This window comes from Jaculus jaculus, chromosome 5 (assembly GCF_020740685.1).
Source record: "Jaculus jaculus isolate mJacJac1 chromosome 5, mJacJac1.mat.Y.cur, whole genome shotgun sequence".
Lineage (NCBI taxonomy): Eukaryota > Metazoa > Chordata > Mammalia > Rodentia > Dipodidae > Jaculus > Jaculus jaculus.
The window spans coordinates 170,419,581-170,435,814 of NC_059106.1; the positions used below are offsets into that span (position 1 = coordinate 170,419,581).

The window sequence follows — 16,234 nt, forward strand, 5'->3', positions numbered from 1 at the left end:
GGTCTCTCCTGCTTCAGAGACAGAGACAATGCAGCCAGAGGACCACCATGGCGGAGGTGGCCATGCATGTGCCTCCGGGGAGCCATGCTCTCTGCATACAGCACCCTAGGTGAGCCTTCGAGTCTAAGGCCGTGCCCTGCTCTTGCTCTTTTGGACTCAGGGCTCCAGTCCTCTCTGCCAAATGAGCCTGCAGAATGTCCCAGAGCCTAGCTCCCTTTCCACACACGTGCTTACTGGTCCTGCCTCTGAACCTCACCTCTTAGTCCCATGTCTACACTGCCCCAAGGGGTCCCCCAAACACCTTCAGTGAGCCTCTACTACTTCTAATGGAATCCCCTCACAATGCAGCTCCAGCTCCAGCCTTGCCTCTATCTCCCCTCAGGCCCCTGGCTGGGTGGCCTGCTTTCAATCTTGTCCCACATGGTCATCAGGCTCACTGCCAGAGAGTGACCATGAGGGCAGGTATCCCATGTGGAGATGCTGGGTAAACCAGTTCACCCCAAATTCTGTTGTTATTTCTGGGGTTTCTGTTCCTTATGCTCTTTTGATAATAAGCTTAATACAACTATTATGTGGTTATTCAAGTATATACATTCTGTAACTGGGAACATGTAAATGCTACGGAAAGGTTTATTTAGCCTTCAGTCCTGGACAGGAGTACCTGGGCAGTGGGGGCATCTGTTGGTCCTGGTGGTTGAGGGAAGTCAGACTCTGCTGTCCACGGCACCAAAGCTAGGCGGATAGCTTCAGAACTCGGTTTAAGCCTGTGCTCATTCTCACTAGGACAAGCCACCATGGCAAAGGCTTTCACAAGCAGCTGACACCCTACACTGGGATGAAGCCCCGCTGCCATGGTGGTCTTTGTGCCGGGCTGTTGTAGCCACCCGTCCTCAACACATCTCTTCACACTGCTAGGGGCTGCCTGTCTGCACACCAGCGCTTCACACTGCTGGGTGCTGCCTGTCTGCACACCAGCGCTTCACACTGCTGGGTGCTGCCTGTCTGCACACCAGCGCTTCACACTGCTGGGTGCTGCCTGTCTGCACACCAGCGCTTCACACTGCTGGGTGCTGCCTGTCTGCACACCAGCACTTGCACTGCAGGTTTATGGGGCCTTAGTCAGGATGGAATTGTCACAAGGTGGTATCATGGTAGCCAAGAGGCTGCACGTGTGTACACATGAGGCCACATGGGTGAAAAGTGTTTGCTTCACAAGACCTAGGGAACCTGCTCAGCCCCACCCACAGCTTCCAGGGCTTGATGTCCTCAGCCATACTCTGCACACCACCCAGCAGAGTCCTGGGAACTTGAATCGGAAGAAGCGGCAGACGCATCCAGCCCAGATCCAGGGAAATGCATCTTTAAAAAGCACACACCACATCACGATAATTCCCACCACCACGTCTTCATTACGCACGTACACACAGCACAGCAGGTGATCATGTCTCCACTATGCACCCTGCCCACTGCACAGCAGGTGAGAGCCAGTGACAACAGGCTGGCCCTTCCCACAGTCACATACTGTCTTAGGCCACTTGGGTATCCACTCAGCAACTACCTGCTATGTATGCTCAGACCTGCCATACGTTAACTGAGACCATCCTGCCACCTGGTTCCTGGATGGACTCCAGAGTCATCCACAGCATAAGCCCTAGGCAACTGCGCACTGCTGGCAGATGTGGGCAGTCACGTATCTGTCCTGGGGTATGGGCGCCCTCTACCACTGTGCGTGGCCCCTGACCTACTCCCAGCCCTGTGGTCTGCTTTACCTGACGACTGGCCCATCAGATTTTGAGCTTCTTCGGAGGAGTGTAAAGGCAGCTTTTCTCCTGGAGAGCAAAGGAGAGAGAGGTTTAATGTTTTGCCCTCAAGGAGATAAGCAAGGTCCCTTCAACTAGGGAAGCTCAAAATATGATTGGCGCATGCACGAACAACGTGCATGCATGGTGTTTTCTCACCAGCCGTGGCCACTGGGCGGCTCTGCCTCTGTGAGAGGGACACCTGGTGCAAATGCCCCGCTGACTGCTTCACTAGCCCTGGGCGGGACTAGCTCCTGTCTCTACCCTAGGAAGGGCTGCCCCAACCATGGCTGGGCCACTCCTGCTGTCAGTGCTCGCTCCAGGACAGAACATGCTCCAGGGCTGGCCGAAAGGAAGCCTTTGTGGGGAAGGCCAGGGATGGCCTGTGCACGCACAGACCCTCAAAGAGAGAGAACGAAAGGCCAAGGAAAAGTCAACTAGCCCACAATGGGAGGCACACTGACCCACCTGGCCTCAGCCACATGCGGCTTGCTGCATTAACAACTGCACGATTTCGCACTTACAACTCAAGGCCTGCGTTACTCACTGCACTGAACAGGCAGTTCAGAAAGGCAGAGCAAGTTCCCAGGTGAGAAGAGAACGAGGTCAGAAAAGGGCAGCTGGGTACGTACCGGGGAAAGCGGGGTTGGTCTGTCCGAGGGGAGGAAAGGGGGTTTGCTGCATGGCCAACTGGTGGAGCTTGGTCAACTGCTGGGGGTAGGAGGGACACGAGAGCTAAGAAGGTTATTGTCATCGAGTACAAGTCACACCAAGTTAAAAACGGCAGTAACAGAACTTTGCACAGAGGTTCAGAGGGGCCATGCGGACACATGGCAGACGCTGCAGCAGGACACAAGGACTTGGCCTGGATGGAACCAATGGACCTGGCTGTCAGCAGCCATGGGCTTGCAAACCAGCTACGCTTGCCTCTTACCAGGCTGGTGGGGAGGAGAGGTGGGCAGGGGTTCTGGAGGCTCTAAGAGACATGAAACAGGGCCAGCTGAGCTCCTAAGAGAATAGCAGATCCAAGCTAGTACCCATGGGGTCAGGGCAGTGGACCCTTAAAACTTGCCCTAGGTTCTGGCCCCATGCTAGGCCTAGTTCATCCAGTCCCACAGGCTTCACTTGAAGACATGGCAGCTTGAGGGGCAGGAAAATGAAGCCATATGCCTGCCCTGTAGCCACCTCCAGGGAGCTGCCACACTTAGGAAGGGTGACAGGGCCTGGGTGGGAGATGCAGAGGCAACTGAGGGTGAGACTCTTGTGCAGGCAGCCCTGCCAGCGCCCACTGCTGTCTTACACACCTTACCTTGGCTCCATCAGCCACAAAGCTTCTCAAAGTAAGGCTTTGACATGTAGTTCCTTTGTTCTTTTTTTAAATCTGAGCCTCATTTCTTAAACCAGTGTTAACAACATCAGAAAAGAAAGGTGAATGAGGTCAGACCTGTCTACCATTTGTGCAAAGGGGAAGGTGAGAGCTTTGGAACCATCTACCTCTTTGGGACGTCTGGGGCCTTAGGCCACAGTGTGGGCTTTCTCACGCCTGGCTTCCCAAGGATCCTGTGCAGATGAAGGTGTCCTGGGACAGGGGATATCCGTCAAGAGCACAGCCACAGGAAATAGCCCTTTTCTTTCTCAAATGGGCCCAAGGAGGCTTTACACCACTGACTGTGACTCCAGAGTTTGGCCTGGCTGCATGGCTAACAGTTGGAGTGATGTGCGGAGCAGCAGTAGAGACCACCATGACTGGCAGGTGGGGCGCTCTGCAAGTGCAGCTGTTGTCCCTAGTGAGAAGCGCTGGCTGCCGAGTCTGCCGCACAGAGGAAGTGGGCCCAAGACGCCATGCCACACCAGGACCCAACCTCCTGTCCACACGCCTTCCCAGCAGAGTTCCGCACTCAGCCTCCCAGGTGCACAGCACTCGTCCTCAGCGCTCAGAGGAATGTCCAGTGTGGGTAGGGCCGACCCTGGTTGGTCCCCTGTGAGCTCTGGGTGACACTTCTGAGACAGAGCTTTGACAGATGAGCCCAAGGCTGTAGTAGTGGCCGCACACAAGCCAACTTCTGTGGCCTGGTACTAGGACAGCTGTCCTTTCACATGCCCGGCCCCTCCCTCTCTGGCAGAAAGCTGGCGTGCCTTGTCAAGACACCTCCCCTCCCCTCCTCTAGGCCCTTGTTTCCTCACCTGGGTCTGCACAGGATAGGATATTCAGAGCAGCTCATGTTAGCAGACATGTGACTTGAAGTCAGATTGAGGTCTACAGTCCCATCAAGAAGTAGTATATGACAGGCTATAACAGAGACTGAAGGGCTAACAGGACTTTTACTTCCTGGAATGTCACACAGCTCAGCTGCCAGCCCCAGGCAGACAAAGCCTGGCTTCTGCATGGACCAGATTTGTGCTTACTCTAGGTCTTTGCATTAGTGGGCATGTTAAGCCACAGGGTAGATAAGCTTGGCAAAAGGCAGAAGGGCATGTTCAGGGGACTTTGATCAGGATACCACAGGGGGGGGGGGTGAGGGAGCTAGAGACCCTACATGCTCCACCATGGGGCACATCACACAAAGATACCTCAGAGGGTAGAGCCATGTTGAGCTCAGCAGTGGAGAGCCTTGCAGGTACTGGTGTGCTGACCTATGTGTGTGCCTACAGGCCTGGGGAGCTTAGCAGCTGCACTCTGCTCATGTCCACTGTCCGTTGCCAGAGGACAGGCTGTTCTCATCTACTGGAGTCCACTGTGCAGCCGTGCATTATTCAGGATGGCAGGAGAATGGGGTGTGGATCAAGGTATGTGAGTGAGGACACAGGAGCCATTCCGGTGAATCCAATGTGGACTGTGCGGAATCTTTAGTTCCATCATTTGTAAAATAGGAGTGTGTGAGTGACAGCAGCTTGTGCAGGGCTATTTACATGTCAACTGGGCCTAACCAACATTCCAGAGGTTTCCATGTCCCAGCTGAGTATACATCTAGGTGAGGCTCACTGACCAAGGTGGGCTTCAGAATCCATTAGTCAGTGGCATACAGGTAATCTGTGGAAATCACAAGGTGTTACCTCCTATCCAGACTTGGACCATCAGGATCTCAGCAGTTCTATAACTCCTATCTCATTTTTTTTGTTTTTATTTTATTTATTTTCAAACAGAGAGAGATAGAGAGAAAAGACAGAGAGAATGGGTGTGCCAGGGCCTCTAGCCACTGCAAAGGAACTCCAGATGCATGCACCACTTTGTGCATCTGGCTGTGCGTGAGTACTGGGGAATGGCGTTATGCTGCAGGAACCCATGACTCTTTCCACTGAATACTGCTTCAGAATGTGACATAAAACAACAGCTCATATGTTTGTAGCTCAGTGAATCACCATGAATCCTGGAGGCAGACTGCTCCATGGGCTCTAATACACACTTCACTGCTCCTTCAGGAAAATGCCTGTGGTGTCTTCTGACCCATTTCCTTCCTCCCTTCCTTTCCTTCCTTTTTTTTTTTTTTTTTTTTTTTTGAGGTAGGGTCTCACTCTTAGCCCAGGCTGACTTGGAGCTCTCTATGTATTCTTAGGGTGGCCACGATCTCACGGTGCAGCTCCCATCCATGCACCACTGTGCCCGGCTTCCTGACCAATGTTCTAACAGGGTCAGTTGCTGCCAATACCAGGACTGCCTGAGTACAGACAATGATTGGATTCCAGTCACTGTGCTGCTCCACATTCCTTGTTGTCTGGAGACAAGCAGAATTCTAAAGCTGAAATGTCATAAATATGCCCCTTTCTGGTCTGTCCTGTTTTCTTTGTAAAATCCTTCCTCGACTTGAGAACAGAAGGATGTTACCCTACTTTTTTCTCTGAACTTTTTCCTTTTGTGTGGCATTCTTGACACACGAGGATGGCTGTAAACTATTGTGAAGGGCCATGCTGTGCATGGGGGGTGGGTGAAGCACTGTGAAGTGCCGCCTGCAGATGGCCGCTTCTCTTTCTGAGTTTGCTGTGAGAGCTGGTCATGGTGCATCTCTTTATCAGAGTCCCTCTGGGTTTTCTGTCTGTTATTGAAACCTCATAGTAAATCCTTGTATCTTCTAGGAAAAATCTTCCTATTGTTGTCTTTGTGGATATCTTGATGATTCTAGACCTATATTCCTCCATATTAAATTTAAAGCATGTTAATGTCAATAGCCCCTTTGGGATCTGGATCGGGACAGTGTACCGTGCCTCAGTTTAAAGAGCCAGCACCCTCGCAATGCTCAGTGTTTCTGACCACAGGCATGCGGTATGTCCTCATGCAGTCCGCTCGTTTGTTCTTCTTTCACTTGTAGTAAGGGCAAGGCCTGGTTTTACAGCCTTTTTTTGTTACTAGTCTCAAACAAATTGCTTTGTGGATGGCGGACTGACTCCAAGGTTTGAAAGACATTGAGATCTGCTTTATCATCTGGCATGTGATGTTTCTTAAGCCTCTCCAGGAGCTCCATGGCCGCGCTGGACACGACACTGGATGTGCCGCTCTGCACACAGCTTCTTTGCCTCGCCATTTCATCCGGGCTGGCTACGTTGACACCGTCTCTTCTGGCTGACATGCTATCAGCATGCTGTCCCCATTCTTCCCACTGGGATGCTCGGGCTTCAGGTGCACCTCTTCAAAGAAAATCATGCCAGATCTCCAGTTGTGAAATAGGGCTATCTGTTCAGCTTTTATAAAAATGTGTTATCCACATATTTACATCAATTTCACCCATCTTATTTTATACTTTTAATTTTCCTGCTTTTCTAGAGGTTTTCTTTCTTATTTTCTCTCACTTCTTTTGGATTAACTCCCTTTCTTCATCCATTTTCTTCTCTGCACTGTTGGTAGTCACTTTAAAATTTTAGTGGGACATGGGCACTACCCTCTGGAATGGTACCACAGTACAAACCTGTTTTGTCTTCTGAGGCAGGACTCACTCTACCTCAAGGCTGACCTGGAATTCACTCTGTAGCTCCAGGCTGACCTCAAACTCATGACGATCATCCTATCTCTGCCTCCAAGTGCTAGGATTAAAGGTGTGTGCCACCACGCCTGGCAACAATGACCCACCTAATATTTTAATTCCCCTCACCCACATCCTAACCTTATGTGTGCCCCCCCCCCCACTCCCAGTTTTGGGGCTTGAGCCTGGCTAGGCAAGCACTTTGCCACTGAGCTGTATACCTAACCACACATTATTCTATTTAATTTTTAATATTTTAATTAATTTACAAGGAGAGAGAGACAGAAAGAGAATGAGCATGCCTGGGCCTTTTGCTGTTGCAGACTGGACACCAGATGCATGTATCACTTTGTGCATCTGGCTTTATGAGGCTGCTGGGGAACTGAGCTCAGGCCAGAAGGCTCTGCAAAAGTGCCCTCAACTGCTGAACCCTCTCTCCAGCCCCCACATTATTTTACCCACTAGTAGTTCTGTTACATTAATCCTATCAATTATGCAGCACTGATAGTGACTTTACAGACTGTGTTTGTTTTCCCCAATTCCTACCGCTTCCTCTGTTCAGGATTCCATCTTGGGATTCAGCCTTCTTTGAGATAGCTGTCCTTCTTCCTGACATGTATTCAACGGCTGATACTATGGGCCTGCCAGTCCTGCTTATCTATAAATGGCCACACTGAACTGCTTGGAAGAGCCTCTTGATACACTTTCAGGATGTCAATAATTTTCTGTTACTCTACCATACTCTACCATTGGCTGCCAGATGCTGGTGAAAAGTCAACTATAGTTCTTACTTTCCTTTGTCCCTTTGCAACATTTTTTACTGTTACTGATCGCATCTGGGCTTTGGCCTGGTCTTTAGGGTTGTGACATAGCTCTATTAGAACTGTTTGGGATAGTTAACTATGAGGGTTGGGTTATCTTACTAATTTGGAAGTTTCTCAAGGCCTATCTCTTGGTGGTCCTCCACATCTTAGTGTCTCCTGGGCTCCTCCAGGTCACACATGGTCCCCATCAGTCCCCTTTATCACTGCATCTCAGACTTTCCTGTGCAAAAAAGTTTTACACCAGGGGCTTACGAATATGCAGAATCTGCTCCTGAGAATCAGTGGGTAGAGGCTATGCCAGAGCCATGCCACTGAACAGCTTAGTAGAGGAGGGTCCTGCTCCACTTCTCTGAGCCCAGAGAGTGGGCAGAGGAAGGGAAGGCTGCTTCCTGTTTGGTGAGGCACACTGCAGGTGCCCCATCTCCTGACAGACAGAACCCCGGAAACCTGTCCAGCAGTCCTGTCCAGGAGCTGGTGAAGAAGAACGATGTACTGCCAGCTGAGGGCTTTCCTCTCTCACCACAGTCAGGAAGGGTGTCCTCACCCACTTCCCTGCAGGGTTCTGGAGGGAGGCACTAAAAAGTGGGGCTTGGGGGGAATGCTCCAGGCAGCTAGAGCTAGCCAGGCATGCTCTGCAGCACATGGGGGACTCCTCCTCCATCTATACTGGCTCGATGCCAGGATGAAGGGCACTTCCAGTGCACCACGAGGCTACACACCCTTCCAGTATTTTTCTACTATGGCAGCACATGCCTCTGTAATTTCCTCAAGAGGTACTAACTGAAAAACAAACCAATCAGGTCATGGTACCATTTTGGGGGGAATTTTCACATGCATGTGGGTACATGTGTGTGTGGAGGCAGAGGTCAATACTGGCTGTCTTACTCCGTAGCTCTCCACTTTATTTACTGAAGGAGGGTCTCTTGATTAAAACCAGGGCTCACTGACTTGGCCAACCTAGCCAGCCATCCTGCTTGCTTCAGGGGTTCCCTGTTTGCCTCCAAGGCAGCAGGACCGCAGGTGGCTGCTGCGCCTGCCCACCATTTACACGGGCACTGGGGCTGAGCCCCAGTCTGTGTGCTTCTGTGGCAAGTGCTTAGTTCCCCGAGCCGTCTCCTTGGCTTCATGGTGCCTACTTGACTCCAAGGGCTCTTAATGATCACTGCAGCCATTCTGGGTGCCACTTTGTCCCCTCACTTCCCTCCAGGCTTGACAGTGAGATTTGTCAGAGTGTCCATTCCCTCCATGTAAGACTCATGGCCTGAGGGTCCACCCTTAGCCTTGTGCAGGGTTCAGGTGGGAACACAAAGTAGGGTAAGAGCACTACACAAAAGGAAGAGCAGAAGCCGGGCATGGCGGCACACGCCTTTAATCCCAGCACTCGGGAGGCAGAGGAAGGAGGATCACCGTGAGTTTAAGACCACCCTGAGACTCCATAGTGAATTCCAGATCAGCCTGGACCACAGTGAGATGAGACTCTACCTTGAAAAACTAAAAAAAAAAAAAAAAAAAAAGGAAGAGCAGAGGCAAATTCTCTGTTAACACTATCATGGTGGTGTTTTCTTGTCTGCTTGCTCTGAGCATCCTGTTAAATGATGGGACTGCTAAGTAAGGAGTGACTTTGAAGCTGAAGAACAGATACTGATTCCTACATGCAAGGGGAGTTTAAGGTTCACTATGAACAGCTCTGACTTAGGACACTAAGCAACGTGCATCTACCCATAGAAACTACACTTGGAATTTTGATCTTTGTGCATGTGTAGGTTTGTCTGTATGCATACAAGTGTGTGTGCAGATGTGAGCACCCCATGCACGTGTGTATACAAAGACCGGAGGAGAACATCAGGAGCCCTTTCCTATCACTCCTTTGCCATATTTTTCTGAGACAGTTTCTCACTGAACTGGCTGACCAGTGAGGTCTAGTGGTTCTCTTATCTGTTCCCTCAGTACTGGGATCACAAGCATGAATGGCCATGCCTGTTTTTTTACGTGGGTGCTAGGATCAGACTCAGTGACTCATGCTCATGCAGCAAGTGGTCTTACTCACTAAGCCATCTCTTTGGCCCCAAATTTTTATCTTATTATGAGCTAACAATATGGGACACATACTCTAACCCTCACCAGCGGCAGTAAGTCATATTTCCCTAGAAGCCCCATGATCCCAAATGTAGGGAGTGGACACCAGGGTGCAGTGGTGCCCAGCTGGGATGGTCAGTGGGTCAAAGGTGTTAACTACATTTTCAATTTATGATGGGTTTATCAGGAAACAGCACTGTGCAAACATGAGAGCATGTGCGATTTCCTCCATAGAAAGTGATTTCGCCCTTCCTGCTGTAATTAGCCTGATGTTAGGAGCCAAGTAGTCCATGATGTCCACTTGCCTAGCCAGAATCTGCATGCTTCTGCATTGCTCTTGAGTCCCAGGGCTTGCCACTATTTCTGTTTTCATTTCTGAAACCACCCCTGACATGCTAATGGGATCAAAATACATCTAGACACACTCCAAGGCTGGGGAGTTGCCATTTCAGAGAACTGATACAAAGATATATAGATATCTTCTAAGACTGTTAAGTGGCCATTCCAGACAACTGGACTGGACCAAGATGGGCAAAGCCCTCATGGCCTTCCTGTCATTTAGTTCATGTCACACCTCTTCACAATGCCTGGGCCCTGAGAGTTCAGAAAATGCATCTAGAGGACTTGAGTAAATCAACACAAGAAGCATTCAGAACTGGAGGAAACAGCATGGTCAGCGAGTGGGTGATTCTACGCAAGGGCCAACCTGAAAACATCTCTTAAGATTGGTCACTGAAGCTGAAGAGATTGCTTAGTGGTTAAGGTGCTTGCCTGCAAAGCCTAAGGACCCAGGTTCAAGTTCCCAGCACCCATGTAAGGCACATGCACATGGTGGTGTATGTGTATGGAGTTCATCTGCAGTGGCTAGAGGCCCTGGTGCATCCACTCTATCTGCCTCTCTCTCTCAAATAAATAAATAATAATAATAAAAAGGTTGGGCATGGAAGCCAGGGGTGGTGGCACACACTTTTAATCCCAGAACTTGGGAGGCAAAGGTAGAAGGACTGCTATGAGTTCAAGGCCAGCCTGAAACTACATAGTTAATTCAAGGTCATCCTGGGCTAGAATGAAACCCTACTCTGAAAAACAAAAACAAACCAACCAAAAAAAAAAAAAAAAAAAAAAAAAAAGATTTGGCATGGAAAATGTACCATGTTCTTGTTCTATATCCAGAGTACCCAATCTAAGGGAAGAATCTCCTGACAGTCTGTCTTATCTATGGTCCCACATGCCCAGGCAAGGAATTATGGGACTAAATTATAACTGTACTCTAATTTACACCCCCCACACACAGGTATGTATGCGTGTGTCAATGTTAGTCACTGTGGTTGTGGTTTGAATCAGATGACCCCCATAAACTCATGTGTTTTGAATGTTTGGTCCCCAGTTGGTATCAATTTTGGAAGTACAACCTTGCTGGAGGTACTGAATTGCTGGGGTGGGCTTGGTGTGTCATATCCAGCACCACCTTGCCAGAGCTCAGCTCACTCTCTTGCTGCTATGTGCCACCTGGTGTAACAAGAAGCGAGGTCCAGTCTCTGCTCATGCCATGCTTTCTTCTGCCATCATGAAGCTTCCCCATGAGACTGTAAGCCAAAATAAACCCTTTCTCCCCACTAGCTGCTTTTGGTTGGGTGTTTTGTCCCAGCAACATGAAGATAACCACAACAGTGGTTGAGAAAAACTTCACATATTTTTTCAATTATATTAGGAAGCAATTCATATTTCCTATAACTAACTGTATTTACATTAACTAAAGCTTTCAGATAAAAATCGTTACAGGCCTTCCTTAGCCATGTCACTAGTCGTTTTATTTTTGTTTCATGTGGTTTACGAGATACTACCTACAGTCTTCAGTTTTGTATTTGAAAGACACTTTTACAAGTTCCAGTCTTTGTTCACAGATCACATGGTCCCACCATACAAAACAGGATGACTCTCACAGAAAGACTTTCATGATAACCAAGGCACTAGGCTTTCATGATAACCAAGGTACTAGTTCATTCCTGCTTCTCTAACGAAATACCTCAGATGAGTCATCTGTCACCAGCATCAATTACTGCTCATAGTTATGGAGGCTGGAAGTACTTGACCAAGGCATGGATAGGTTGTTTCTAGTAAGGGCCAGATTCTGTTTCCAACATGGAAACTTGAACATTGTGTCCTCACATGGTGGAAGAGGTAGAAGGGGGAAGGCAGCTCTCTGAAGTCTCTTTTGTAAGAACACTAATTCTACTCATGATGCAGAGCACCCTCAAGACCTAATTATCTCACAGAGGCCTCTCCTCTCACACCATCACCTTATACTAGGTTTCAACATATAACTGTCAGAGGTATGTGTATATCCAAATCATAGCACCAAGTACTTCAAGCCTTATCATCTCTAAAGTACAGCAGTCACTTGCACACGGCTTGAACTAATCTGAAATAATCTAATTTCCCATTAAGACATATTGAAATACAGGAGAAAGCAAAACATAACCCATCAATGCAGAAATCAATCACAACCTCCTTGCATACATGACTCACTGCAGTCTACAAGTCTCAGGTATGACACGGTTCTCCAATGCCAGTATATGCACTGCCAAAGAGGCAGTGAGAACTCCAGGTTCTTCAGCAATAGGAAACCCACAAGGCATTCAAGGCATTGCCCATCAGTTCCTGAACATCTGGCTCTATGTCTAGGATAAAGACAGATAAGCCTTAGCCTGGTTCACCAAAGGCCTTACTCCAGGAGTACCAAATGCTGTACTTTTGTATCCCAGAGCCTCACTAAGTTCCAGTAGTCTGGCTTTCATGTGTATGTCTGTATATGTCTATTTATACATATGTGGGACCGCCATGCCCAGCATCACAGGGAGACTGGCCCATATTGGAAGTTATGCTTGGGCCAAGCTGGCACCCTTCACTTAAGAGTTCTGTCACCTACCCACAGTGGCCAGCCCTGCCTAGCATGGGTGCTAGGCTCTGCTTCTACACACTTTTGACAGCTCAGTACAGCCCATATGGTGTGTTCTGGTAAGGGGGGATGTGGGAGGTGGGCACCTGGTGGGCCACAGCCTTCGCCTACCAAGTGGCCATGGGCAGATAGTCACTGTGATGACCTGAGGGTGACATGCTATTGGCTGAGTCATAGCAGCACTAGCCAGTGTCTAAGGCGAGGAGCCACCAAACATGGCTTTGTGTGTAGCACCATTCCTGGGCAGACCTTTCCTCATGTTTGTTTATTGGCTGCTCTGTGTGTTGCTTTATCAAAAGGAAAAAAAAAAAAAAAAAAAAAAAAACCAAACAGCCATGCATATTCCACTCAAAAAACTTCCCTGCAAGGACAGTGAGCCAAAACCTATTTCAGATACTTCAGTGTGAATTCATAAGCCTCTCTTGCCCTCCAGACACATTTATCCCTTTTGCATTCCACTCACAGCCAAGGTCTTCAGAAGACTGGTGGACATGGCTGGCTCCTTGCCAGTGCCCTGGTGTTTCCAGGCACCCAGCCACGCACAGACAATAGCGCTGTTCCAGAGGAAGCTACTGGGTCTAGCAAATGTCCCAACCAGGTTAAGAACAGAGGTATGTCTGGAAACATAGACCAGTGGTACAGCACTTGCCCAGCATGCCTAAGGCCCTCAGTTCAATTCCCAGAATTACCAAAAATAACAAAATAAAAAATACACAAGTCCCTGTAGTTGACAGTGAGGTCAGCTGTCTTTCTCATTCTCCTTCCTGCTCCCCTCTGCCTGCTCTATTTTCTCAGCATCTCCTGGCACACCTACAGTCATATCGAAAGCCCTCAGAAGGCCTGTCTGCTGCCACCTTCTAGCTCTTGGCCCCTACATGCTCAGAGCCAGTGCCATACACATTGCCGGTTCTCTTTTGTACCCAGGTCTTCATATGAGGACAGGCTAGGTGTAAATCAAGAGGCAGACTAGGATACTCCTCCCCACAGGCTCCTTTAGGAGGTCTTTACCCTCCAACACAGAAATCTCCCCAGACTGTAATGCCAAGAGATGCCCAAACAGAGCCTGATCATGGAGCAGGTGACAGGCTTGGCTGGAGTGATGCAGGTGGAGTCCAGGACTCTGGTGCCTCTATATGGCACCTCACTAAAACTGGTTCTCAGCCCTTGGGCCTTCTTTGCACATGTCAAATTTGTCAAATTTAGGCTCTGAAAGAAAGAGCTTAGATCCCCCCAGGGCATTTATATGCCCTTCCCAGGATATTTCAGAGAATCAGATCTGAAAATGTCACCTGATTCTTTAAGTACACATAAAATGCCTTGCCTGCCCTGCCAGCCTAGCATGTGGCACCCACACAGGAAGGTGGGGCAGAACCGTCTGTATTCACAGCTGAGGCTGGTGTATGGATGCAGCAGTTGAAACAAATTGACATCAGGCCAAGTCCTCAACATAAGCATAAATTAGTGCTAAGAGGTTAAAAAGTTATTCAAGGTCATATAGATACAACATAGATCAAGGACACTAAGAAAACTGATTAATATTATTGTGTAATATTAATATTAGTAGCAATGAACAGCAGCATGCAGGAAGGTGTACAATAAGAAGAGAAGGGCGGGAGGGAGACAGAGTGAAAACTCACATCTGGGTGGGGGATGGCGTACTGTCCCTGGATTGTGTAGGCCTGCAGAGAGAAAGAGAGAGAGAGACTGTCAGCTCAGGATGTGGCAGAACCTCAGCTTTCACCCACTGGCAACCTGCTCTCATGTATGATAGGAATCCTCTGAGGATAGCTCTCTCCTTGATGTGTATCTCCCCTGCCCTCATTCATTCTGGACAAAAGGTCTGACTCACAACCAGTCCACTGAACCCGGGGGAAGTGAGCTCTCTCTGCCTGGTGCCAGCTGGCAGCAGGAAATGACTTCTGACCCTGATCTCCCTAACTTTCCTAAAAATAAAAATCTACAGATGACCCCGCAGTAAGAGCGCCACTGGTTGTTAGTCATGCACCAGAGTAAATACTTTGGGGGAGACTTAGCTCCAACACATCCAAGTAAAACCAGAGATGAACAAAACCAGTTTTACAAAAGCCATATGAAGAAACTGGTCTGTGTAACTCACAGAACTGACCTAATTTGTTGTCTTTCTTATCAAATCTTAGGTGGTAGCATTCTCCACAAATGCAGGTATCTCTCTCCCATGGCCAGTTGGGATCCCCAAGGCTCATTTGGTTTTCATTATTTTCCTTGCTTCAAATTTTTAACTGGGCCAACCACAGCGAATGTCCACCCTGTAGGCTCCACCTGCCCATCCTCACTCTGAAACCCCAGGGGACAGAAGAGCCCCCAACAGGTCCCTTCAGCTGAGATGTCTTTTGGCTACCCAGACAACAAACAAACCACACAGTCAAGGGAGAACAGGGCCACAGACAGCTTTCTGGATTTAGGGAGGAATATATTGGCCTGGGTGGAGGAGTAGGAGTAAGGACATGGCTTTCAGCTGATGTGTCTAATATGGACAAGTGAAACCCAACTGTATGAACACCTATGACATCCCTGGGTGCCCAAGAGAGACACTGCAGGGGAGACCATGTATGTGTCACTTCTGTGGACTCCACACACTCCCACAGGTTTTGAATGGAAATTTTGATTTTTCATCATAAACAAAACAAACTCAAGAGTTCATGGCCAAATAAACACTTGATAGGGACCTGACCATCTCTCAACCTTGAAGCATGCTTTAGTCCTGGAAGGCCTAGACTGGGCTAACCTTGCTACTCTGCCAAAGGAAGACGAGAATCTTATCACACTCAGCAGTATCTAGGAGAAGAGATGGGCCCAGTGCCCCAGGAGGAGTAGGGTAAAGACCCAGCCTCTGATTTAAGAAAACTGCTGTCAAAGATGTTCTCCGAGGTGTCAACCAAGGGAGGGACACAGGCTTTTCGGACTCTTGGGGCCTGACATTTTCTCAGGTATATGTATCTGAGCCGAGCTACTTGGCCTGGGGAACTGCTTATTCTGGGCCAGCATTCTGATATCTTTTCACTCCTATGCAGCTGCTATCACTCCTCAGCCAGCAATACCTAGGAAGCTGTCAGTGCGGTCAGCTGCTGAAGACCTCGGGTGTCTTCACTTACCCCATCTATGGTGGCAGATACCCAGGCTGCCTCCTCTGAAGTCTACCCTGTCATGCATCCTACTCTTGGGATCTGAGTCTAGAAGGGATCTGCCTCAGGGTTAAGTCACATCTTCACTTCCTAATTTGTATTTGGCTTCTCTCCCAGGTTACCTTCAAGTGATATTCATTTAAGATTCTGTCCCCCATGCATAGCCAAGGCCTCCAACAGCCACACTAGGGCATGGTGACAGACCTCAAAAAGGTTAACATTTCTGACAGACTCAAGGACAAACACTTGGTACAGTGACTTTAACTACAGAGGATGGTGTACTAATTTTTACAGACAGGTGACCCTTGGCGTGGTCCCCGTGGCAGCTCTGCCCCTGGAATCAGGCTGTAACTCCACGCCATGTGGTCTTATAGACCCCACATCCCTTTGTACAGAGGCACCCTCTCTTTGACTAAGACCCCCATTCCACTATGTGATGCCATCATGGATTGGCTTAACCCCC

The 16,234-nt window shown here is 48.9% G+C and overlaps 1 protein-coding gene across 13 annotated transcripts in view; it reads right to left on the bottom strand.

The window, feature by feature from the left end:
- The window catches only part of Pcbp3 (poly(rC) binding protein 3), a 210,563-nt gene that overhangs the window by 6,050 nt on the left and 188,279 nt on the right, over positions 1 to 16,234 (bottom strand). For 7 of the 13 annotated variants that reach the window (XM_045149694.1, XM_045149698.1, XM_004669428.3 and 4 more), the window contains 3 exons: positions 14,248 to 14,289; positions 2,432 to 2,510; positions 1,770 to 1,829 (listed from right to left, as the gene is read on the bottom strand). In XM_045149694.1, coding sequence (XP_045005629.1) covers positions 1,770 to 1,829; positions 2,432 to 2,510; positions 14,248 to 14,289 — 181 coding nt within the window. The remainder of the gene's footprint in view (positions 1 to 1,769; positions 1,830 to 2,431; positions 2,511 to 14,247; positions 14,290 to 16,234) is intronic. The other 6 variants (XM_004669426.2, XM_045149701.1, XM_045149700.1 and 3 more) reach the window with 3 other exon arrangements.